The 27,664-nt window shown below is 42.2% G+C and overlaps 1 protein-coding gene across 4 annotated transcripts in view; it reads left to right on the top strand.

The window, feature by feature from the left end:
* The first annotated feature begins 2,547 nt into the window (after window positions 1-2,547).
* LOC124803023 (trifunctional nucleotide phosphoesterase protein YfkN) overlaps window positions 2,548-27,664 on the top strand; it is a 210,069-nt gene continuing 184,952 nt past the window's right edge. Inside the window, exons 1-3 of one of the 4 annotated variants that reach the window (XM_047264135.1) lie at window positions 2,548-2,567; window positions 3,019-3,178; window positions 3,668-3,896. In XM_047264135.1, coding sequence (XP_047120091.1) covers window positions 3,053-3,178; window positions 3,668-3,896 — 355 coding nt within the window. In that variant the 5' untranslated portion in view covers window positions 2,548-2,567; window positions 3,019-3,052. Of the gene's footprint in view, window positions 2,568-2,627; window positions 2,803-2,826; window positions 2,936-3,018; window positions 3,179-3,667; window positions 3,897-27,664 lie in introns of those variants that run through there. The other 3 variants (XM_047264133.1, XM_047264134.1, XM_047264132.1) reach the window with 3 other exon arrangements.

The following is a 27,664-nucleotide window of genomic DNA, read 5'->3' as shown; positions in this document are numbered from 1 at the left end:
TTTTTCGCTATTTCAGAGCATAGCACTGAGGTGAGAAAAGTCATTGGGTAGTGATATGCATATATACAGATAGCGATAGTATTGCGTACACAAGGTAAGTACATTGGCATTGGCAGAGCTGTGATTTGTACTGAGGAGATTCACATGAATAGTTTTCCATCCTGATTATGTCTGGCCAACGGGAATTAACAGACCATGAGTGCGGAATGGTAGTTGGAGCTAGAAGCATGGGACACTCCATTTTGGAAATCTTTAGGAAATTGAATATTCTGAGATCTGCAGTGTCAAAAGTATGCCGAGAATACCAAATTTTAAACATTACCTCTCACCATGGACAAAGCAGTCACCAATGGCCATCACATAACGACCAAGACTAGTGGCGTTTGCATGCAGTTATTAGTGCTAACAGGCAAGTAACGTTGCGTAAAATAACCACAGAAATCAATGTGGGACATTGTGGAGAAATTTAACGTTAATGGGATGTGGAAACAGACGACCTACTCGATTACCTTTGCTGATAGCACGCCATCGCCTGCAGTGTCTCTCCTGGGCTTGTAGCCAAATCAATTGGTCCCTAGACAACTGGAAAACCGTGGCCTGGTCAGATGAATCCCAGTTTAAGTTGGTAAGAGCTGATGTTTGGGTTCAAGTGTGATGGAGACCCCAAGAAGCCAGAGATCCAAGTTGTCAACAAGACACAGTGCACTCTCGTGGTTGCTCCATAATCAGACCCAAAAAAGTCATGGACCCAAGTTTTCAACAAGGCACTGGGCAAGCTGGTGGTTGCTCCATAACATTGTGAGCTCTGTTTACATGGAATGTACTGCGTCCTCTGGTCCACCTGAACTTATTATTGACTACTTTGAGATCGTGTTCAACTGTTCATGGTGACGTTCCCAGACAACGATGGAATTTTTATGGATGACAGTGCGCCATATCAGCAGACCTCAGTTGTTCGCGATTGATCTGATGTACATTCTTGACAATCGAATGAATGGTTTGGCCATCCAGATCGCCCGGCATGAATCCCATCGAACATTGATTGGACATAATCTTTAGATCAGTTCGTGCACAATATCCTGCACCAGCAACAATTTCGCAATTAAAGATGGCTATAGAGGCATCGTGGTTCAATATATCTGCAGGGGACTTCCAACGACTTGTTGACCCCATACCATGTCGAATTGCTGCACGACGCCAGATTAAAGGCGGTGTGACACGATATTAGGAGGTGTGCCATGACTTTTGTCACCTCAGTGTATATCATGTGAAGTTATGTTGTAGGACAACTCTAATTCCTTTCGTTACCATTATGATAATTACTGAAATACACTGCCAACCTCTGTTCACTGAGCAAAGGATCAAGCCTGTAATGAGCTTCAATTCAAACAAAGACTGATTGGTTAGTTGCCCAACCATTCTGCGAGAGGATATAATACATTAATTTTAATATAATAATGTAATTTATCTGCCTAACATGTTGTATTTTGTATATATTGAATTAACTAATGTACTACCTATTTGGATTATCGACTGATGTAATGACCTACAATAATTAAAATCTTATTATTATTATTATTATTATTATTATTATTATTACATGCCCGTCTGCTTGGCTGGGTGGTAACGTGCTTGCCTACCATGTAGCAGGCCCAGGTTCGATTCCTGGCCAGGTTGGAGATTTTCTCCGCTCGTGGACAGGGTGTTGTGTTGTCCTCATAATCATTTCATTCTCATCACTGGCACGCAAGTCACCCAGTGAGGCGTTGATTGAAATAAGACTTGCAATCGGCGGTCGAACTTCCCTGGATGGGGCCTCCCGGCCAATAATGCCATACGCTCTTTTTTTTTGTCAGTTTGACTGATCGCTACTTCTGTTTTCAGTACAGTGAATGGCAGTAAGAAGGAAGAAACGATTTGAGACATAGCTCACGTACTGTTCGATCAAGAGTGTAAATGTCGTAGTAATAAGCGATTTATGACACTCGTCTCTGAGCGTCCAGTATTTTCGGTGCAGTTATTGGCGTTCACCTTCTTACAAGAATAAAAAAGGAAGAAGGAGTAACATCCTTCAGGCTTCAGCAGATAATCTTAGCTTATAATCGTAGATAATGATTACTCCATATGCCACAAGACTATTTCATCAGGTTATCACAGCTTGCCAACTGCAATATAGAATTTGCGTCCCTCATTTATGTTACCTTTCACAAAAGCATGCAAAAACCCTCTTCTTGTTTTTACCTTCCCCCGAAATTTCACTTTCTTTGTTTCACGTTGATAACAATAAAAATAGTTGCTAACATGTTTTCTTGTGTGAAGTGATAACAGCCAAATGCTAAGTAAATAACTATATCATGAAGATGTACAGATTCGTAACAGGTTCGAAAAATTGTCGCTGCACTTATTTGTGAATAGGCTAAAGTCATTGGCGCGTTTGTGAAGAGAGTAATTGTTAAATAAATGTTCCCTGACCCGAATTGATTCATATACACTGTCGACGAATACTTAAACGGATACGGTAGCGTTATCTGTATGACGTAGTCGATCTGTCCATAGTTAAGCTACGCGTAAGTAATATTTGTGTTTCAAATTTCCTAGGTGCTCATTAGTATCTGTGGGGAATTCTATGTTGTAATGTTGGCCAACAAGAATTTGACAGTGCTGTTGAATTTCAAACAATTTAGTACTTACGTTTATGGGAGAGTGTATATTACGAATTGTCAAGGGATAGTTGGTTGTCAGTTTGCGTCTAACAGAACTCTCGCATCCAAAATAAAGATACTTATCAATTCAGCATTAAATGTAAGATTTTTTTCGCATGGAGTCGTAAAACATCACATCTCCCATGTTTTCCAGAGTGTAGAAAAACTGCATATGAACTCAAGGAGAAATAAAGATTGGCATATACCTTATAGAGCGATTCCTGTCATACTAAGTTAATGTTTGTGCTAAAGTTCAGATCTTGTCCTGTTCGAAGTAATTCAGATGTATTCTTTGAAAATTTAATCTTTTTTGTAGTTTATCATTAAAAATTTGGAAGCTGCACCTCAGAATGGCAGGCTTTGCTGCTCAGGCAGCATTGAGGTCAAAGTGGAGTAATTTGGTTGAGTCTTCCTCATTTGATGTACCTGGAGAGGTTTCGTCGGGTGTGAGAAGTGTTGTTGGATGGCTGAAACAGGTTAACGTGTTTTCATAGAAAAATCAGAATTTCTACTTTGCATGACGATTGTTGTCAGATACCAGGCATGAAAGTAAAATTCGCCTGCACCACATCATTTTGTACAGTTTTGTCTTGCCACTGTTTCCAACACCTGCTTTAAGAGCGCCAACAATTAAGAACTTAGTTGCACTTAAGTTAAGCGCACACACATCACAGCTATTGCCTTATTCGCTTAATATTTGTTGATATAAGTAGAAAATATGTTACGACAGTTGCACCACTATTTAATGCATTACATTTTAAATTGCTGGCCATCACTGCAGTTTTCGTGCGCAGTTTCGCACAAAATAGCTGTAAACGTACATACACATTTAATTTGGTTAGCAATTATGGTTACTAAAAGTATTTTGAAATTTCATATTGTATGTAGACACACGTTATGTTAGAAAGTGTAGCAACATCACTTCACAATCGTAACTAATAACTAATTATATTTCTCCAATGTAGGCGTCTCTAGAGGTACGCCAGGCAGGTCGGAGAACACTCACTACCTTGTCAGGTGGAGCTATGGCTACTTCTCCCATTACGATTCTGCATTATAATGATGTATATAACATCGAGTCCAGAGCAACGGAACCAGTGGGAGGAGCAGCAAGATTCTGTACTGCAATTAAATCTTTCAGCCATCTTAATCCATTAGTGCTGTTCAGTGGTGATATATTTTCTCCAAGCATGCGTAAGTCTTCTGTGTGTTAATTTTAAAACAAAACTTTCATAAATGTGAAACATATAGGCCTACAGGAATATTAAAAAATGTAAATTACATTAAATAGATTGATAAGTCACAAAGTTATACTATAGTTAAGATTTCCTAGGTACATGGAAACTTTCCAAGTTTCATAGATAGTTGTACCACATTTTGAAGTCAAGTGTGGAAAATGGACAGGAGATGTTCCCTAGAAGAATTATTGGCAGCTGCCTTGGGTAGTGTAATCTTATCTGCACCATGTTTGTACTTTTTGTGTGTGTGTGTTCTCAATGACATCCTCCTCTCTTTCACATCTGTATCTCCATGCCCCCCCCCCCCCAAATTAGTTAATTTTTTTCCTTTAGTAGGGGCTAATGCCTCATTCATCCCATCCACACAGCTAACCCTAGAGAGAGAGAGAGAGAGAGAGAGAGAGAGAGAGAGAGAGAGAGAGAGGGGGGAGGGGATGTTAGGAGAGTCAATGTTGATGTGGGAGCAGATAGAAAACCTCCATGCTGATGTGCCTAGAACCTCACTCTGTTGTGCAGCAGCTGTAGGGGTGAGGGGTGGTGGTGATGGTGGTGCTGTTAATATTAAGCAATAGAATTTGCATAGCCCTTAGCTCAACTTTTCACGTCATTGTCGCCTTTCAGTTTCACACACTAAGCCTATGTGTAGATGATCTATAATTTGCACATCTGTAATGTCACTGATTAATGGAAGTAAATTTGAGATTAGATGCCACTGTGCTGACAAAAGTAAGTCAATAATTAACACTGGGATACGTATCTATTATCAAAGCACCGACTGTATATACTGTATTATTTGCAGTCGTATTAAGTCCCTGACCCAAATTGTTCCTTAGACTGATTTTCTCGTTTGAGATTTTATAAAATTGTGTACTATTTATTTTGCATAACTTAATTTTTAAAATATCCAAGTCACAAAACATGCCATTGCCACTGTCATAAAATATAGGACAGCCTTGAACAAGTTGTAAAATTTTCTGCCATTTCATCATCATCATTTAAGTAACTATTTCCCATAATGTTTTATGGGTAACTTTGTCTCTGAAAAGACCAGAAACAGTTATTTTGGCTTGGAGTAGTTGATGCTCTATATTTTATTTATTACTGGGACTGATATCATGTAATATTTAGTCTGCCAGAAAATATCTTCAAAAATGATGTTAATTACATTCAGTAAGCCTTTAACTCTACTCCAAATATAATATTTACTAGTTAAGTCAGTAATTGCTTCCAACTTATAAGTTTTTTACTGACACCAAACCATAGAGTTTTAAAATGTAAGCATCATGATATGAAATTATTTGAGTGTTTTTCACTGTGCTATTGTTAAGTAACAAAGTACATACCCCCTTCCTCTTGATTTTTTCATAGTTGCTGTGTGGTACATGTATGTAATATGCTCCAAATTACTTGAGAGAGATTTGTCTATTGTGTAATAAAGCTTTTATGAGTAATACTCACTGTTTTAGCTAATTACAATGAAATGTGCAGCAAATATAGCTATCACAGAACTCAAAACTAAAACTGCAAATCAATCTGTGAAGACAATTTTCATTTCTTATTTACATTTGTTGGCTTTCCCTACTCCCTATAAAACTGTCACCTGTGAACCAAACCTTGATGTCAGGCTAAACTAAAGATCAGTCTGTTGACATAAAAGTTTTCTGGGTTTGGTACTGCGTCATAATGTAAAAACTACTGCTGGTGGAGAAAAACCAACATTTCGGCCACGATTGCAGTGGCCTTCTTTTGGGTCTAATGCAGAAGGCCACTGCAATCGTGGCCGAAACATTGGTTTTTCTCCAGCAGCAGTAGTTTTTACATTGTGACGCGGTAGCAAACCCAGTAAACTTTTATGTCGATTGACTGGCCGCGGAAGCCTACGCAATTATACAGATCAGTCTGGCACCACAACCAAGATTGTGAGTGGCTTGCAGTTTAATATCCGCATTTCTGTTCCTGTACTCAAGGCACTTCTTTATATATCACCTTTTCTGTTTTGTTTGAATATTTTGCGTATCTCATTAAATCATTTTTTAGCACTTTTTCAGTAATTTTTGTTTCTGTCTACCCTTTTGTCACGTCTTCCCTGTAAGATCCTGTTTGCTTAGAAGTGTACTCCAAATGGGTTATTTGGTATGTTTCCTTCTTAGTCTTGAGTGATGTAACTACTTTTATTCATAAAAGCCTTATTTTTGTCAAAATAATAGCTGTTTACCATCAGCCATATATATTGTGACATTCAGATCAAGTTTTCAAATTAAAAAAAGAAAAAAAAGTGCTTTGCATCAAATAATGAGGGTTCTGTTAGAGTTTGCCTAGTTTTGTTATGCTTGTGAATATGATATCATAAGTTATATATAAAAACAAAGATGAGGTGACTTACCGAACGAAAGCGCTGGCAGGTCGACAGACACACAAACAAACACAAACATACACACAAAATTCAAGCTTTCGCAACAAACTGTTGCCTCATCAGGAAAGAGGGAAGGAGAGGGAAAGACGAAAGGAAGTGGGTTTTAAGGGTGAGGGTAAGGAGTCATTCCAATCCCGGGAGCGGAAAGACTTACCTTAGGGGGAAAAAAGGACAGGTATGCACTCGCGCGCACACACACACACACACATATCCATCCACACATACAGACACAAGCAGACATATGTCTGCTTCCGTCTGCATGCGCGGACCCTAAGGTAAGTCTTTCCGCTCCCGGGATTGGAATGACTCCTTACCCTCACCCTTAAAACCCACTTCCTTTCGTCTTTCCCTCTCCTTCCCTCTTTCCTGATGAGGCAACAGTTTGTTGCGAAAGCTTGAATTTTGTGTGTATGTTTGTGTTTGTTTGTGTGTCTATCGACCTGCCAGCGCTTTCGTTCGGTAAGTCACCTCATCTTTGTTTTTATATATAATTTTTCCCACGTGGAATGTTTCCTTCTATTGTATTGATATCGTAAGTTTTAATACATATTTGGAGTTCTGCTTCTTATAACCCCCAAGATATTGTTCATGCCTTAGTGGTGACTTACTGTCTTTTCTAGTATCCAAAGTGCACCTAAAAGGTTTCATTATTGGTATTATAAAATAAAGAAAGCAGAAAGTACAAGCAAAATAACATTTTCTTTCAAAGTAAGTTTTGGTTGCCACAATCTGTGTTATCAGCATTTTTAGAAATTGATGATTTCGTTTTTATTCGATTGGAACACAGCCTTGTAATCATCTGACATACATTTGATGTAGAGAGCTGTGTGCTGTGGACATGATGGTTACCTTCTCTGTTTTAGATCTAAATGGCGCATCTGATATAATTCCTTTAGATGATTTGATGATAAGATTGATTTTTGGCTGAACATGTCAATGGCATCATCATCAGTTTCCATCTGTTTGCCTTCTGTCTGTCAGTAAGTCTATGTAGTACAAATCAGGAACAGATTTACCACTTGCCCATATCCCTGTGAGTGATGGCATTAATACTGTTCTTGCTAATCCCCTATTCCTCATATATCATTTTCAGATAAAGTCATTTGATTTTGAGCCAGCATGTGTTGCACTTGTTTGACTTTATCAGCCATTATTCTTGTTGGAAATAGATCCAGTTGTGCCCCAATGTCAAGAGTTTAATTTTACTCTCACAAGTATGTGAATGTGTGCGTATGCGGGAGTGCAGGGCAGTATGTAACTGTTGAGGCACCTTGGGAACTTCTGGCATGGACAAAACTTGATATACATCTTCCATCCTCTCCCCTCAGATATGAAACAAATTCAAAAATTTATTAAAAATCCATTACTCTCGTGTTACATGAGTTATCCAAATAACACAGAATAGCTGGTTTATTACCTGGCATATACAGGAATGGAAAAAAAAAATGCCACATTTGTGGTATTGATAAATTCACTTCACCAATAGAGCTAAAATGAACTCTAGGACATCAGTATCCAAAACATAACAAGATATTTATAACATATGGGTGTTAGTGTTATTTGCACATTACCTGTGTAGCTAAAATGAACTCTCTGATACTTGCAAATGAGAAATAAACAATATTCATGAAGAAGGAGAAAAGAAGGAGGAGGAGGAAGAGGAGGTTAATATGAACATACATCTACTACCATTAATTTCAATTTACCCATACAGCCAAAACGAATTTTGTGACACCCACTAAACACATACCATTACATCCATAATTAAAACCGAATATTGAGAAACACATTTTAACAATAAACTTACAAAATAAGTCAAACTAAAAAGAAAAAGACTAGTGAGAAAATATACCATTCAGCATACAAATCAAACAACACTGAATAAGATAGGACTATATAAAATACTTATTCCATATACTCCCCCAAGATCCCACTCCCACAAACATCCCCCTCTCGTCCCAACCAATGCACATTTCCCTACAATAAGCAAACCAATATTAAGTTAGAAAAGTTAAAACATTCGTTTTGAAATGAAACATGACAATCATAAAATGCTGCCCACCCCCTTTCCCTCCACAAGCAACCCACCCCACTTTAGCCAACAGCAATTCTGCAAGATAGAAGAGCACCTTTTACCCATGCCCAAAATAGATTCAATGCCATTCCAATACATCTTTGTTGTATTAATACAGGCCCCTGTCTCATCTTTGTTGTATTAATACAGGCCCCTGTCTCAATACTTTTAAATTCAAGTTTTTGACTTGCAGTCAAATAGTGAAAATCTCATTCTGGAAACATCCCCCAGGCTGTGGCTAAGCCATGTCTCGGCAATATCCTTTCTTCCAGGAGTGCTATGTTCTGCAAGATTTGCAGAACTTCTGTGTAGTTTGGAAAGTAGGAGACATGGTCCTGGCAGAAGTAAAGCTGTGAGGACGGGGCGTGAGTCGTGCTTGGGTAGCTCAGATGGTAGAGCACTTGCCTGCGAAAGGCAAAGTTCCCGACTTCGAGTCTCAGTCCGACACACAGTTTTAATCTGCCAGGAAGTTTCATATCAGTGCACACTCCGCTGCAGAGTGAAAATCTCATTAAGGGATTAATTGCCCATCTCTCCAAATCCCCATATGGTAAAATAATCTGAAATGGTCCAAATACTCCTTAATGTACCTTTCTATTAACATCACAAGCATCCTCTTTGTTCTTCCCCCCAGTTACACTAAAAACAACCTCAAAAATATCACCCACCCCCTTCCTCCAGAAACAAAAGCTCCACACAAATAGTTTCCCACAATTTTGTGCCCTTCTCATATTTACTTTTCCATTTTTCACTACCATTCCAGTTTCATCTATGTGCCCCTACACTTGATAAATTCTGTACATGTTTCATACAAAATCAAAACCAATCAATAGCTGAACATTCACGTTGTCTCATAAGCAAAAAAGCACACGGAGGAGCTATAACAAAAGTAAGGAGTCAGGGAACCATATTACAGTTTATTAGTCTATATTTTTCAAACTAGTTTCCCCACTGAATGGATTGCCATGAGTTGTCATCTGGACAGTGCTACATAAAACCATTGCTAGTTCAGGAAGGAACCAATCTGAGAATTTTTCATAAGCTCTCCATAACTTTGTCAGTTGACATATTCCACCACTGCACCATACTTTACAAAGGAAGAAAGAAAGAAAGACACACGGTGCTCGGCATTTCAGGTTTCTCCTCTTTCGGCATAAGGATGGTAATCATGACATTCAGATCCATAATGTACCAGCCCAGGCAACAACATTTTACAAACCACACACCTAACAGCTTTCCTGACATCAAAACTTAAAACTAGAGAGTACCACCTTCTGTAATGCAAATGGTAAAAAGTGCCATTTTTTCTCACCTTGCCTGGAGACCTGCCCACTATCCTTGTTCATAATAGCAACTATATAACACACATTTAAAAGTTTGTGAAATTCCAGGCTTTCTAGTGTTAGGGAAGAGGAAGGTTAGGTTAGGTTAGGTTAGGTTAGGAAGTCGACGAACTCTGAGTGGACCAACAAGACACTCAAGTGAGCTATAACATTATGAGACAGAGTTTCTGGCCAGTATTTTCAGGAGAAATTTAAATACTGTTGGTAGAAATACACTCCTGGAAATGGAAAAAAGAACACATTGACACCGGTGTGTCAGACCCACCATACTTGCTCCGGACACTGCGAGAGGGCTGTACAAGCAATGATCACACGCACGGCACAGCGGACACACCAGGAACCGCGGTGTTGGCCGTCGAATGGCGCTAGCTGCGCAGCATTTGTGCACCGCCGCCGTCAGTGTCAGCCAGTTTGCCGTGGCATACGGAGCTCCATCGCAGTCTTTAACACTGGTAGCATGCCGCGACAGCGTGGACGTGAACCGTATGTGCAGTTGACGGACTTTGAGCGAGGGCGTATAGTGGGCATGCGGGAGGCCGGGTGGACGTACCGCTGAATTGCTCAACACGTGGGACGTGAGGTCTCCACAGTACATCGATGTTGTCGCCAGTGGTCGGCGGAAGGTGCACGTGCCCGTCGACCTGGGACCAGACCACAGCGACGCACGGATGCACGCCAAGACCGTAGGATCCTATGCAGTGCCATAGGGGACCACACCGCCACTTCCCAGCAAATTAGGGACACTGTTGCTCCTGGGGTATCGGCGAGGACCATTCGCAACCGTCTCCATGAAGCTGGGCTATGGTCCCGCACACCGTTAGGCCGTCTTCCGCTCACGCCCCAACATCGTGCAGCTCGCCTCCAGTGGTGTCGCGACAGGCGTGAATGGAGGGACGAATGGAGACGTGTCGTCTTCAGCGATGAGAGTGGCTTCTGCCTTGGTGCCAATGATGGCCGTATGTGTGTTTGGCGCCGTGCAGGTGAGCGCCACAATCAGGACTGCATACGACCGAGGCACACAGGGCCAACACCCGGCATCATGGTGTGGGGAGCGATCTCCTACACTGGCCGTACACCACTGGTGATCGTCGAGGGGACACTGAATAGTGCACGGTACATCCAAACCGTCATCGAACCCATCGTTCTACCATTCCTAGACCGGCAAGGGAACTTGCTGTTCCAACAGGACAATGCACGTCCGCATGTATCCCGTGCCACCCAACGTGCTCTAGAAGGTGTAAGTCAACTACCCTGGCCAGCAAGATCTCCGGATCTGTCCCCCATTGAGCATGTTTGGGACTGGATGAAGCGTCGTCTCACGCGGTCTGCACGTCCAGCACGAATGCTGGTCCAACTGAGGCGCCAGGTGGAAATGGCATGGCAAGCCGTTCCACAGGACTACATCCAGCATCTCTACGATCGTCTCCATGGGAGAATAGCAGCCTGCATTGCTGCGAAAGGTGGATATACACTGTACTAGTGCCGACATTGTGCATGCTCTGTTGCCTGTGGTTCTGTCAGTGTGATCATGTGATGCATCTGACCCCAGGAATGTGTCAATAAAGTTTCCCCTTCCTGGGACAATGAATTCACGGTGTTCTTATTTCAATTTCCAGGAGTGTATAAAAGTATATACATTATCCTTGCTTTCTGAATTAATAATTCCTTCTTCAGGATGGAGATAAAGATGGATTCGGGTAGGTTAAAAAGATGGGTCCCTCTCATTGTGAGGTTGGGTCACTTGGCATTCTGTTTTAACCTTCACCAGTCTATCCGTCTCTCCTTTCCGAAGAAGGAACTATTAGTCCTAAAAGCTTGTGTAGTGCATATATCTTTATAGGTTTTAGTGACGGTACCAACATTTCTTTATAGGTTTTAGTGACAGTACCAACATTTTGCCTGAAAACAGATGTGTGTTTTCATATGTAGTAAGGGAAGTCTTGACCATGCTATTGAAAATACCATAAATTCAGCATCTTCTACATCTGCTTCTGTACTCTGTGAACCACTGTGAGGGTGTATGGAAGAGGGTACATCCCATTGTACCAGCTTTTAGGGTTTTTTCCTGTTCCATTCATCTATGAAGCACAAGAAGAATGATTGTTTTAATGCCTCTGTGTGTGCAGTAGTTATTCTAATCTTATCTTCACAGTCTCTATGTGAGTGATGCATAAGGGGTTGTAGCATAATCCTAGGGTAATCATTTAAAGCCATTTCTTGAACTTTGTTTATAGAATTTCTCGAGATAGTTCACGTCTGTCCTTAAAGAGTCTTCCGGTTCAGTTCCTGCAATATATCTGCAAAAGTCATCTTCTTCTTCCTCTTCCATGCTGAATTTCAAATACAACAACAACTTTACTGTTAAGGTTACGATAAATATATTGTTGAAAGTAAAGAGACAATTAAAATAAGCCATGAATGATAGTGAAGAACCATTCATTTGAGGTATAACTTCAAGACTACATTTTTTTTTATGAAGGTCATGGACAATGACACTGGGATGTCTCTTACAGAAACCTAGTACTCAGTATTGGAGAAATGGGATATACATTGCATCTGAATGGCTATAGAAATTAGTTCTTTCTTTGTTGTTGTTGTTGTTGTGGTCTTCAGTCCTGAGACTGGTTTGATGCAGCTCTCCATGCTACTCTATCCTGTGCAAGCCTCTTCGTCTCCCAGTACCTACTGCAACCTACATCATTCTGAATCTGCTTAGTGTATTCATCTCTTGGTCTCCCTCTACGATTTTTACCCTCCACGCTGCCCTCCAATACTAAATTGGTGGTCCCTTGATGCCTCAGAACATGTCCTACCAACCGATCCCTTCTTCTGGTCAAGTTGTGCCACAAACTTCTCTTCTCCCCAACCCTATTCAATACTTCCTCATTAGTTATGTGGTCTACCCATCTAATCTTCAGCATTCTTCTGTAGCACCACATTTCGAAAGCTTCTATTCTCTTCTTGTCCAAACTATTTATCGTCCATGTTTCACTTCCATACATGGCTACACTCCATACAGATACTTTCAGAAATGATTTCCTGACACTTAAATCTATACTCGATGTTAACAAATTTCTCTTCTTCAGAAATGCTTTCCTTGCCATTGCCAGTCTACATTTTATATCCTCTCTACTTCGACCATCATCAGTTATTTTGCTCCCCAAATAGCAAAACTCCTTTACTACTTTAAGTGTCTCATTTCCTAATCTAATTCCCTCAGCATCACCCGACTTAATTCGACTACAGTTCTTTCTTTATGAAAGAGGAAAGCACTAAAATATTTTTTTTTATTACGTGTATTGTAGTGTTGTTCCAAGCACAAATGAAAATCTGTGTTAATGTTAGTCTTTTTATTTCACAAAGTTGGAACTCACATTGTCTTGAAATCCCAGCACCACCAAGATTAACACTGTTAGCAGTGCAAGTCATAAAATATGTGGGTGAGTAGGGTTTGTGTTCTCATTATTCAATATTTCAGCCTTTATTTGGACTGTATATTTGCTGCAGACTGGCACCCAGCTTCCTTTTACTAAAAACAGCCTCTGGTTTCAAAAGCTAGCAAGTCTCTGATTTCCCACATACTTGCATCTGCTGCCACTTGGTGTGTAGATCTTCATCTGTCACTGTTTAAATACATAAAGCTCATTGATTCGTTTTATTTCCTACATTCATTTAGAGGAAGATCTGGTTACTGAACAGAAGGAGTGTTTATCAAAATCTGTACAAGGATCCATTTTAAATTTGCGTTGAACTGTGTTGGTGGGTAATATACATTACTTTAGAGCTATGGGTTTGTGTGTAGGCTCTAGATAGGTTCTGAAATATGCACACATTTTTGTCCACAGTTGATGTGTAGATGTCAAGAAATAATGCTGCTGTCATCCATATAATTGTCATGTAATAACCATAAGGGTAAAAACCCTATAAACTGTTGTCCTACCTGTACACCATTGACAAGATACCTGTACACCATTGACAAGAAAATATGAAGATGCTCTAAGGGTGCTGGTACACTATGACCCATTGTGCATGTGGCCTCTTGCCAAATACAAATTTAAATGTAGGTTTCATCATTCTGCATTAATGATATAGAAAATATTATATATTATGTAAAAATATAGAAAAACACACACACACACACACACACACACACACACACACACACACACACACACACACACACAAGAGCCGAGTCTCTGGCCCCTGCGGTCTGACTGCAGACTCCAACAGACCCTGATGGGAGAAGCAGTCTGGTGTGGGTGGTGGGGTAAATAGGAGTTAATGGTGGGCAGGAGGCATGGATAGGAAGATAGGGGTAAGGGTAGAGCAAGGTGTTGTGTTGCTTGTGAAAATGTGCAGTGATGTGGTGGGGACAGGGTAGGGTTACTTGGTGCAATCGGAAGGTTTGTGTGTGTGTGTGTGTGTGTGTGTGTGTGTGTGTGGTGTGTGTGTGGTGTGTGTGTGGTGTGTGTGTGTGTGTGTGTGTGAGAGAGAGAGACGTTGTGTGGTTTTTTTTTGGGGGGGGGGGAGGGGGCAGAAAAGGAGAGAAGTAGAGAAGAGGAAAAAGACTGGTGGGCACATTGGCAGAATAGAAGGCTATGCAATCCTGGAGTGGGAGCAGGGAGGGATAGGGGGAGGGCAGAGACTAGTGAAGGCTGAGGCCAGGGGCATATGGAGGGATTATGGGAACGTGCATGTGTTGCAGAGAGAGTTCCCATCTGCCTTATTCAGAAAAAAATGGTGTTGATATGTGTTATAACGTCAAGTTGAACACATATATTTCAAAACGACACAACACATGTAAGTCGCAGAGCAAGTTGACAAGCAATACATGTGAACACAGTAACATTCGAATGAGCACTGAGTCCAAGTCTAGTGGCCTCTGCCTGGCTGGCCGCTTAGGTGGCGCGGCTGCTGCATGGCTGGCAGACAGTGCCGCACGTAGAGGACGCGCGTAGTTGCGCGGCGGCACTTTGAATGATCGGTGAGTCACAACACTTTTCCTCTTTTTGAAATTGTTGCACTGGTCTTGATGGAGGTGGCCTGGAGATGGCTAACATCCATAGGCGTTGTTTGACTGGCGGTAAAGTCTTGAGGAGGAGGCTTCCCGTACGGACGGAAATGTCCCTGATGATAATGGGTCGAGATTTCAGGAGACGTAGGGGTCGAATCTGCTGGGGCCCTGTGCACCAATCTGCCCGTTGCGGCAAGTCCAGTTGATATAACAGGAGACATGGGCGACGTGTCGCCGTCTGTAGGAGGAGGAGGCCAATAGATTGGCTCCGACAGAGGATGGTCATCTGGTTCCTGCATGGGCACGTCTCCTGGTGGTGTCCGTTCTTGTGCTGGCACTGTGATGACGGTAAGAGGGCTGCGTTGTGAGTATTGAGAGATGCCAAGATCCCGAGCGTCAGGTAGAGCTGGAGGTGGTGTAGTGGCACTCGGAACAGGCGTTGTCGGCACACGAGGCCGAAGCTGGTCCAAATGATGCACTGCTACACCCGTGTCCGTCTGGATTTCATACAGGCATCGGCCACGGTGTCGTAAGATGCGGCCCGGAGTCCATTTTGGCCACCTGCCATGTCCCCGGACCCAGACGAAGTCGTCGACGGTGAACTGGCCAAGTGAAGGCACCCGCGGCCGTGAGGTGGAAGGCCGCAGAAGATGAAGTAGCGTGCGGGGCTGTCAGCCATGTAAGAGCTCAGCCGGGCTGTGGTCGCTCGTGGCAGTGAAACGGTAAGACGCCAGAAACTGGAGAAGCGCATCATCAGCAGCAGAAGAAGTCAGAAGTTTCCGCATCTGAGCCTTAAATGTGCGGACCAATCGTTCAGTCTCACCATTTGATTGTGGATGGAACGACGTGGCCGTGACATGCATAACGCCGTGACAAGCACAGAAATCCACAAATTCGGAAGAGGCAAATGGCAGACCATTATCAGTAACAAGAGTAGAGGGGAGGCCTTCCAAAGAAAAAATGCGGGCGAGAGCACTTGTGGTTGCCGCGGTGGTAGGCGACGTGCAACGGACAATAAAAGGAAAGTTAGAGTAGGCGTCAATGACGAGGAGCCAATGAGTACCTAAAAAGGGTCCCGCGAAGTCAGCATGAATGCACTCCCAGGGCTTCTCAGGCGAAGGCCACGGTGACAAAGATGACTTCGGGGCGGCGGCCTGGACGCACAAGGGCCGCAGGCAGCGACCATGTGTGCTATTTCAGAGTCAATACCAGGCCAGTACACATGACGGCACACCAGAGATTTTGTGCGAGACACACCCCAGTGCCCTTGGTGAAGGAGGCGCAAGACCGAAGCACACAAAGACACAGGTACCACAATACGCGGCGAAGCATTGTCGGTGGAAAGGAGGATAACACCATCCCTAGCCGTGAGGCGGTAGCGCAAAGCATAGTAGTTCCGCAACGGATCAGAAGTCTTAGCGGACGGGCGATCTGGCCAACCCTTCTGAGTACAGTATAAAACCTGGGTGAGGCTAGGGTCAGAACCCGTAGCAGCCACCAGCCGGTCCCCGGTGATGGGGAACCCGTCCACAACCCACTGCTCGGCAACATCCAAGTGGAAACACGAAAGTTCGTCCCTATCGAATACCAGATCAGGACCCATGGGAAGGCGAGACAGAGCATCAGCATTTGCATGTTGAGCCGTTGGCCGGAAATGAATCTCATAATTGAAACGAGACAAGTAAAGAGCCCAACGCTGGAGGCGGTGTGCAGCCTTGTCGGGAAGTGACGTTGATGGATGAAATAAGGAAACAAGTGGTTTGTGATCCGTAACAAGATGAAATTTGGAGCCATAGAGAAAAACACCAAACTTAGGAAGAGCATAAATAATGGCCAAAGCTTCTTTTTCAATTTGAGAATACTTTTGTAGGGCATCCGTGAGCGTTTTGGAGGCATAAGTAATGAGTTGTTCTGAAACGTCAGAAAAACGGTGCGCAAGGACTGCACCGACCCCGTATTGAGAGGCATTCGTGGCAAGAACAAGATGTTGGCCATGTCGATAAGTAGCCAGGCACGGGGCCTGTTTCAGCACAGTCTTCAATTTCTGAAAAGCCGCATCGCATGACGCGGACCAGTGAAAAGGCATGTTTTTATGCAACAGGCGATGCAACGGCTGAGCCACCGAAGCCGCAGACGGTAAAAACTTGTGATAGTATGCTATTTTCCCCAAGAAGGCATGCAGTTCCTTAACAGATGTAGGGCGAGGAAGGGCATCAATCGCAGTGACAGTTTGCTGAAGTGGACGAATACCATCCCAAGAGAGTAGAAACCCCAAGTACGTGATAGATGCCTGAAAAAATTGTGATTTCTGAAGATTACACTTAAGACCGGCAGTCTGTAAGACATGAAAAAGTGTGCGGAGATTTTTAAGATGTTCTTCAGTGGTGGAGCTAGTGACAACAATGTCGTCCATGTAATTGATACACCCAGGGACAGGGAGCAATTATTGTTCCAAGAATCGCTGAAAGAGAGCAGGGGCGCTAGCAACCCCGAATGGCAAGTGTTGGTATTGATAGAGGCCGAAAGGCGTGTTAAGGACCAGAAACTGCCGGGAAGCAGCGTCGAGAGGAAGTTGATGATAAGCTTCTGACAGGTCAATTTAGAAAAATACTGGCCTCCAGCAAGTTTAGTGAACAGTTCTTCAGGTCGGGGCATAGGGTAAGTGTCGATGAGGCATTGAGCATTGACAGTGGCTTTGAAATCGCCACAGAGATGAATATCACCATTTGACTTAGCAACGACAACGACAGGCGAGGACCACTCACTGGAAGTGACAGGAAGCAAGACCCCTGAAGTAGTGAGACGAAGGGCCACAGGAATGGGCTGAGCCCGAAAAATTGTAGGCCGAGCAGTGGGTTTGAGCGTGATATGAGCTTCAAAGTCATTAGCACGGCCTAACCCAGGAGAAAAAAGGGTCGAAAATGCCGTCGACAAGGAATCCAATTGAGCATAAGGAATAGCATCAGAGATGATATTGACAGAGTCATCTATGGAGAACCCAAAAACGCGAAAGGCGTCGAAACCAAAAAGATTCTCTGCGTTACTCTGGTCGACCACAAATATGGGAACAGTGCGAACGACGGATTTATAAGATACCTCAGCATTAAATTGTCCCAAGAGAGAAATCTTCTGTTTATTGTACGTCCGTAATTGCGGAGTGATGGATGACAGGAGTGGAGAACCCCACTGAAGATACGTCTAAGAATTAATTATAGTGGCAGCAGAACCGGTATCCACCTGCATGCGAACATCTCGACCAAGAATTTGGACAGTGAGGAACAACTTCCCTGAAAGGGAAGAAGTGCAATTGACAGACAACACAGAATCAGAATCAGCGTTATGTTCATGAACATCATGTATGCGGTCAGATTTGCAGACGGAAGACACATGATCTTTCTTTTTGCAATTGTGACACACAGCCCAACGTTGGGGACAATCCTCGTGTGAATGTTTCGTAAAACACCGCAGACATGAAGGAAGTTGCCGGGGGTTTTGCTGCAGTTTCTTAGCGGGTTGTTTACGGTTAGGCTGAGGCTGCACGTGGGAGTGCACTGCGGCCACGTCGGCCGGTGGGGGCGTGCCGCACGTGTCATCAACAGCGCACAGAGGTTGTATTTCCCCGACGTCACCCCACGCCTCTATTTGCGCCCCAGCGGCACGAGAAATTTCAAAAGACTGCGCGATGAAGAGGACTTCACCTAGAGTCAGATTTGCCATCTGAAGGGCACGTTGCCGAACTTCTTTGTCGGACGCCGACCGGATAATAGCATCCCGTACTATGGAATCGCCATAGGATTCTTTGTGAACGTCAGTAACAAATTGACATTTTCGACTGAAGCCGTGAAGTTCAGCAGCCCAAGCGCAATAGGATTGATGCGGCTGTTTTTGACAACTATAAAAGGCAACACGAGAGGCTACCACATGCGTTTGCTTTTGAAAATAGACAGGCAGAAGTGAGCACATTTCAGCAAAGGACAAAGACGCAGGATCCTTCAAAGGAGCCAATTGCGACAACAACCGATACATTTGAGGTGAAATCCAGGAAAGGAACAGAGACTTACATGGTTGTTCATCTGTGACATGAAATGCCAAGAAGTGCTGTCGAAGACGTTTTTCATAATAAGACCAGTCTTCCGCCGTCTCGTCGTAAGGAGGAAAAGGAGGTATAGCCAACGATGAGAAACGCCCCGCATTTGACGCCGCGACGAAATCGCGAATCGCTGATGTTAGAAGCATTTGCTGTTCAATGAGACCTTGCTGTAGTTGCTCGGCAGTAGCCATGGAAGCCTGTGGGTCAACGGTGACAAGGAAAAATCCCATCCTTGTCGCCAATTGTTATAACGTCAAGTTGAACACATATATTTCAAAACGACACAACACATATAAGTCACAGAGCAAGTTGGCAAGCGATACATGTGAACACGGTAACATTCGAATGAGCACTGAGTCCAAGTCTAGCAGCCGCTGCCTGGCTGGCCGCTTAGGTGGCGCAGCTGCTGCATGGCTGGCAGACAGCGATGCACGTAGAGGACGCGCGTAATTGCGCGGTGGCACTTTGATCGGCGAGTCACAACAGTATGAAGGATCCAGGTGGTGCAGCCTGTGAAGAAGTAATTGAAGTGAAGCACATTGTGTTGGACAGCATGTTTAGCAACTAAGTGGTCCAGCTGTCTCTTGGCCACTCATGCTAACAGACAGCTTACTAGTTGTCATACCCACGTAGAAAGCAGCACAGAGGTTGCAGCTGAGTTTGTAGATCATGTGTCTACTATCACAGATAGCCCTGCGTTTGATGGGATAATAGATGACTGTGTCCTAACTGGTGTAGGTGATAGTGTGTCTACTATCACAGATAGCCCTGTGTTTGATGGGATGATAGATGACTGTGTCCTTACTGGTGTAGGTGATAGTAGGAGAATGCATGGAACAGGTCTTGCATCTAGGTCTGTTGAAGGGATATGAGCCAAGAGAGAAGATTTTGGTAGCAGGGATGGATTAGGGATGGACAAGGATGTTACGCAGGACGGCAGAATACCACTGTCAGAGGGATGGGAAGGATAGTAGATACGAGATTTCTCATTTCAGAGCATGACAATAGGTAGTCGAAACCCTGGCAGAGAATCTAATTCAGTTGCTTCGGTCCTGGGTCATACTAAGTCACGAAGGGAGTGCTCCTTTGTGGCTGGATGGTGGGTATGTGGGAGGTGGTAGGTGACTGAAGAGGCAAGATTTGGGAGATCTGTTTCTGTACAAGGTTGAGGGGGTAATTTTGGTCTGTGGAGGTCTCAGTGTGACCCTTGGTATATTTGCAGAGGGTCTGCTCATTACTATAGATGCAATGAGCATTGTTGGGTTTTTAGGAAATAGTTATCTTTGTGTTACAGGTATTGCCCTGTAGGAAATTTCTTTTTATGTAATGTGACCAATGAAAAATACAAGTATTGTGTTTGAAACTGATATGAATCTCCTAATGATGAACTCCTGCTCTCAAAATGTATTTTGATAGCTCAGTAGATTTAAAATTCCTGGCTTTAGGCAGGCTTTTATTCAGCATTTTCTTACCTCATTCAGCAGAAAATCACTTTGTTTGAATAGTGTTTTTTTCCAGACATCATTATTGTGATGTTTTATTTGACACATTTCAATACAGCTGATTTTATGTCTTCATGAATCATCTTTCAGTGTGGCTGCTTTCATGTACAAATGGTGCCCAGAATACTGTACAAATAGTTTTTCTGAATCAACTTATACATTCTTCCTAAATTATCTGTAGTTTATGTATGTATTTCAGCTTTGTATGGTGTGTTAACATGTTTTGGTTGGAACTTGAAAATGTCAAGGGGGTGGAAGGTTAGCAGTTAGTCAGGCTGGTGGCACCAGACTCTTGTTTACACTGTGTGTAAAAATTCTGTCCTGCCCTTGCACTTTGTGCCTTCTGTTAGGATTGTTGATAACCCAAGAAAGGATCTCTGCACTGCCATCTAGTACTATCTGTAGTTCACAGCAACAGTGTAACAGTGTGTTGTAACCCATGATATTTTCACTTGCTATGTATACATATCCCTGCTGGCCTATTGTCAGCGCACCAAACCACTTTGAAATAATAATTTTCAGTAATAGAAATCATAGTGAAATATAAGAGAGAGTAAATCACGCCAAATAAGTGTTTATTGTCTTTGCAAGAGAATAATTTAAATGATAGAAAATTTGTTATTTTCTCTTTATGATTAGACATTACTAATGTTTTGGCACTTTGTGAAGAGACAACAAATTTGCAATAAGGCAAAAGTTTGTCCCCTCTATTTCTTGTAGAGTTAGGAAATTTTTTTGCAGCACAAGGCAACTGTCAAGAAACTGTTGCTTATCTGAGTCTTACCCTGTAGAGACCACCTACTCAGGAAAAATTTACATCACATGTCTGTAAAGTGCATCCAACATCTGACAGATCCACAAGGAAATCTTTATAGCGATGTGTGAGAGCTTCAATGTAGGTAGTAATCATTTGTACAATTTTATTTTTATTTTTGAAAAACAACGAAAACACTAAGTAATAAAAAGTCTAATATTTAAAACTATGATCGAAACATAAATAGATAAACTAAGTTTCAGCATTTCAAGTGACATCTCACTGAAATTTATTTTGTTAATTGTTTTCTGAATGTGTTAAAAATCTGCCATGAAACTGCTCCTGGCAGGATGTTTTGAGGTCAATCTTAAATATGTTAAATGGAGGGCAATAGTTGGCATTAAACAGTTATTCAACTTGCCATATTCTAAAGCTGATTTGGTAGTTCAGGCTCGTCCATTCTTCTTGTATACCATTTTTGTTGCATCCTCAGTGCTTTCCTTTATACATCCATTCCCCCTCCTCCTACCTTGCCAAAGAGACATTGCTGGCTAGGCATGGTCCAAACCACAGCAAAAGTAAATGGAGTGTTGCCAACATCATGCCCATGTAGACTACAGAAGGAGAAGTTTGCAAAAAAGTAAAAACTGAGAAAAACCAGTTCCAAGCAATCAGATTGAGCAACACTGGTTTTCTCTCATGGTTCTGATGATGACCATATAGAATTTGAGGATTATTCTCAGTCCCTCAACAAAAATCCCCTCTACCATAGGCACAACAGTTTGATGGAAAGAAACATTGCTAAAAACTAGTTATCATACTGTAGTGGAATTTAAACCTTTTTGTTTGTCTACAGGAAACACACTGATGCTCCTGTGCTAAAGGACTGTGGTATCTGCAAAAAGGATGACTCAGTGGCATGAGGGCTAAAGCTGGTGTGGCTATATTTTTCAACAATGCACACCACTTTGCACTTCAACCCTTCAACTTTTTAACCAGGTTACAAGCAGTTGCTGAAGAAGTGCAAGCATTGCAATAGGTGACCATATGTTCCGTTTACTGATGTCTAATGCAGCTGTAGGCAGTGAGGTTCTGAACAGTACACAGCTCTTTCAGTCACTGCTGCTTTATGGAAACTATGTTGCACAGGATATGCTATTCAGCTCCACCACAACTTGCCCCGAGGTAGAGCTGTTGAGAGCATAACTTAGAGAGTCTTCTGACATGGGGCAGATTACATCTTGCAACACTAAAAGTAAGTCATTATTTTTCATCTGTTTCTTGATACACTCTACAGTCCACATTGATGCTGCTTAGTGACAACTTGCCCTCAAATGATTGTGTCTTGATCTGGACATAACTAACAGATAAACAAATCCCTAGAAGGAAGCTGCCGAAATGGATGCTCAGCAAGGCTGAATGGGCACAGCCAACTGGCTGTGTTTGACAGTAAAGATGCAGTGCTGGAAGGGGTGGCTTACACATTGATTGTAATCCACCGAGCAGCCGGTACATCTGTTTCAAAGGATTCATGCCATGTATGAAGACCTGTGCTCTGGTGGAGTGGGATCTACCATCTTGCAATCATAGGCAGACAGAGAGCTCTGTGCACGTTCCAGTGCTAATGGGCTTATGAAAATCTTGCAGCCTCTCAGGTAGTGAGAGATAAAGTACAGCTGAATTATAAAGCAGAACAAGAAAAGATCATGATTAGGTCTTTTAAAACCACTTATGATTGCTCTCAGTCCAAATCTAAGGAGGTGACATAGCCCTGACTAGTCTGAACATTTGCAGAATCAACTGTGAGCTGTGACATCATCAAAGAGACATCACTTACAGTGAAAGTTAAGAACTTTGGTTCAAACAGTAAAAAATTTTGTGACTACCCTGTTATCACATGGGATCTGAATTCAGCATTATTTACAGTTCATAATAGCATCTGTTCACTGTGAGGTCCATTTCATCATGGAGTGTCTATTCACAGGGTTCACAGAAGAAACCCCCCCCCCCCCCCTCCTCTGTTCCGTTGAATGTGAAAAAATAGGACACTACACCAAATACCTCTTCTGAAGCAAGGTGAGGACTGTAGTGAGGTGGTTCAGCAGTGAAGACAATGGATTTGCATTTGGAAAGACTGGAGTTTAAGTCCTCATATGGTCATGTAGATATAGGTTTTCCATTGTTTCCCTAAAATACATCAGGCAATCTGGAATCCCCCCTCCTCCTCTCCCCAAACCAAGCTTGAGCCATATTTAATGACTGGCAACAACAGGACATTAAGTCTTAACAACCCTTTTTCTCTAGCAATGGAAAATCCAGGATGGAATGTAACAATACCAGAGAAGGAAAGTTGCTACTCACCATATAGTGGAGATCCTGAGTCACGATAGGCACAATAAAAAGATTCACAGAATTAAAGCTTTCAGCCATTAAGGCCTTTGTCAACAGTAGACACACACACACACACACACACACACACACACACACACACAAACGCAACTTGCACACATGTCTGCAGTCTCAGAGAGCTGAGACCACACTCCAGGCACTAATAAATTAGCCTGACCAGCTTTTCTTTACTTTCATCTCCAGCAAAGAATATTTGCTTTGTTTCAAAACAATTATGGTGGCTTCTTTCAGATTTTCTGATGCCTCATCAATTCTTCTCTTCACAGTTGTTTTTGATAATGGAGTTTTTTGTATTTTGTGTGCATTTTTCTTCAAACAAAGTGTTGCTTATTAATTTTGCTGTGAGTATAATAAATTCTTCTCCTACAGTGTGGGCTAACTCCTTTTCAGTTAACAAAGAAAACTCATAAGAAACTCTTCTATTTAGTATGTTCTGTTTTGAAGCCTGTTCCATGGTGGATTTAGTCATACAAAAATATTTTCTTGATTTGAAATAAATCGAGAGACTTTTGTATGCATTCAGGACCTTTAGATGAGGGATGCATTTTGAGTTATAATAGTTTCATGCATTTGTTGTTGCTCATACAGTGTTTTGAAACAAATCACACATTGAGGCATTTGCTCTCCCACTCAGCACCAGAATACACAAACTAGAGTTTTTAAAAAAATGGTGACTGTATTTATGAAAATATGTTTGTCTTCTTCACTATTTTGATATTACTTGGACTCAACATTCCCACAACTTACAAAATTTGATGTGGAAGTTCCTTCATCACTTGACTGCTTTGTATTACGGCAAGTCCCATCCCAAACCAAGCGTCCATATTGATGTAAATTAGCAGTAACTAATAACAGCAGGCACAACTCTTGTGATATGAGACACAATCCTTGACTGAAAGTGGATTTACACACATATAGGATGCCACAGTGCCATGACTGTCCCATGATTCCACCAATGTAGTTGGAAATATTGTTCTAGGAATTTAAAAGGTTGTGTTCGTACTCATCTGTGGTGTGACAGTGCAAACAGTGCTCTTGCCATCGTTGCCAGTCGGGACGCAGTGTGATTGCGACTGCATAGACTGTCTCGGCATGCCTTACGGATGACTCACATTTCCACTGAGCGCAACCTATCCCCAGCCCCTGTTCATTTCGCATCTCTGAGATTCCTGCAGGTCAGACATACTTGTACATATGCACTGAAGAAGCTGTACTCCTTGTCCAATTAGGCGAATCAGTTATATGAATGTGTGGTCCAAAATAGCAGACACCACACATTCATATAATTGATTAGCTTAGATGAACAATGGATCCTTCTTCTTTAGTGCCGATGCACAGGTACGTCTGATCTCCGGCGGGAATCTCAGAGTAGCGAACATGGAGGAAATGGACAGGGACTGTGGATAGCTGGTACTTGGTAGGAATGTGGGTCGGCCGTGAGGCGTGCTGAATTAGTCTGCACAGTTGTAGTTATACTGTGTACCTGAAGGTGCAGTGTTTAACACACCTGCCTATTAAACAGGAGATCCTGGGTTTGAATCCCGGTGCAGTACACATTTGTGCTCGCCACCACTGATCCCATGTAATGTCCCGATGCAGCTGATATTCCCTTCCCTTCCCTTCCCTTCCCACCCCCTCTGCCTTCAGTTTACATATAATGTATCACAGTTGTGGATTCCGCAAGGTGTCTGTTCTTTCAAACATGTCCGAAAGAACGGACACTATGCATTCATATAATCCGTACAATTTCCATTATGTCTCTGCAATTACCAAATCTCTTTAAAACTGTGCCTGCATGCAGAAAATGCTGATGTTAATGCCCCCTCTCTTGCAGTTTTGTATAAAACTATTGAAGACAGCAAGTGATACCAGACGTGTTGGATGTCAGCTATAAGAATGTGTGTGTTATGTAGATTGACTTCTCAATGTACTCTGAAAATTGTGAAACACTAATTCCTTCCTTCCTTCCTGTTGTGTGTGGATATTAAAAGAGTAAATTGACGGGAGTCATCCTTGTGAACAATTGTGACCGAGAAACTCCCAATTCAGCAAATTATAATCAGATTATGATATTTTAAGCATCTATGTCATAAGCAGCTATCCAAGGTCACACACCAGCCCTGTTGCACAGTGTATAAGGGTACGTGCTTCAAGCTGCCTGGTGGCACATGATATTGGTAATTTTCAACATTTAAAAAGAGTGAGTGAGTGAGAGAGAGAGAGAGAGAGAGAGAGAGAGAGAGAGAGAGAGAGAGAGAGAGAGAGACTGGCAGTCCGTCTTACTAGCTTATTTCGACATTTTCTTTCTGTGTGAGAAAAAACAGGACAGGTTTCAACATAACAAAATGGATCATTTCCTTGTGAGTGTTATTGTATAGTGACTGGGCATTTCAACTTTTATTTCATTCTATACTTGCAGATCCTGATGGCTGACAAGTGAAATCCCAGAAGCTCCTTACAATTTTTATTTTGTCTTCAGCTCTCGATCAGTGTTCACGGCCCAGTGTCACACTGTCGGCGGCCCAGTGCCCCACTGCCTGTGGCCCCCTTTGGGTTAGGAACCCCTGAGTTATGCATTCTGTTAATCAGTGTAAGACGGATTCACGGGCTGCACCTTTTGACATTCCTGCACATGTGCTTCATTTTCACATTGTTCTTTCATATCATCATAATTGGATAGTTGTGTTTACCAGGACACAAATGTTTTTGACAACATTACTGCATGTAGCAGTAAACAAGTAATGAAACGCCAAAGGGCTGCTTGTGTGTGGCTAAGTTCATGATAATTGCAAAGTTACATTTCCCCAACATGAATATTTTCCATCATTCAGAGCTTGCAGCTAGTGAGAGAAGACAATGGAGACTGTAAAACTGCAAGTTCATACTATTTTTTTCTTTCCCAGAATTTTGTCAAAATTGTAACTTGTACATACAGCAAAGTTCATTTTATATACTTGTTACATTTACCTGTATAGACAGTAGTGTTGTGTGGTACTGAGAAATTTTCTGTCCATACAGTAGGCCTTCTGAATGCATTGCACAGTCAATGCATTCACGTCAGTTGTGCTTATGCTATCAACCCTGATTATTCACTGTCTCATGATAAGCCAATTGAAGCACCTTCATTCCCAGGTCCAATGAATTGTGGTTGACTAATACCATGTGTAGGAACTGTAGGGGATATTTGTTGAGGACCACTGATGATGAGTGCAGTTTTTGCAATGTTATTTCCAGCCACAATTCTGGACTTGGGTGCTGTTTACTTATGAATGCACATTCACTCAAGATGGCATTGTGAATTGCATGACACTCGTCTTTAGCAACCAAAAATTCATGTGTCCGTTATCATATTATTGGGTCATATCTAATGCCAAAAAGACTTACAGAACCAATTTACCATTTATCTCAGAGATGGTTTTCGTAGTAAATGTTCCAAAATTCGAATCAAGAGCTGCTGCCAACATGGGTTACTTAGCAGTGGATATCCTCTGTATTGTGAAGCTGCTTGACTCACTCAATAAAGGCAAGTCCTCCAGTATCACATATGGCAGCTCGCTCAACAAAACATCCGTACCTAAAGACTCGATAGTTGCACAGATCTCACCAATACTCAAGAAAGGATCATGCCACTGAATTCGAACCTATATCACTATCGCTAGTTTGCTGTAGGGTTTTGGAACATAAACTGTGGTTGATCATTTTGAATTACGTTGAAGGAAACATTTTATTGATAAATAGATGGCACAGATTCAGAAAATATCTTTTCATATTTTTGGGCCACAATCATGTAATAATGTTTGAATGATATTTCTGCCATTTGACTGTAAAGCTTCTTTATTTTATATCACTCTCATGATTTTGACCTTAAGCCATTATAAAGTACAACAATGTTGGGTATAAGTAGACTCTGTTAAGTGAAATCACTATCAAGATCTATTGACCTAGGTGTCCCCTTCATGTAGATGAGTACAAAATCAATGAAATGTACAGCAGACAGGTAGCAAACAAGTTTTCCAAGTATAAAACAACTGAGCCACAGAATGAACACCAGTACAATAATTATATGTGCAGTGAACATAGCCCAAATTATATACTATGGAAGTTCAATAGAGCTTAACGATGACT

Source organism: Schistocerca piceifrons, chromosome 6 (assembly GCF_021461385.2).
Source record: "Schistocerca piceifrons isolate TAMUIC-IGC-003096 chromosome 6, iqSchPice1.1, whole genome shotgun sequence".
NCBI lineage: Eukaryota > Metazoa > Arthropoda > Insecta > Orthoptera > Acrididae > Schistocerca > Schistocerca piceifrons.
Note: the sequence above shows the minus strand (reverse complement) of the source record. Positions and strands in the feature narration are given on the sequence as shown.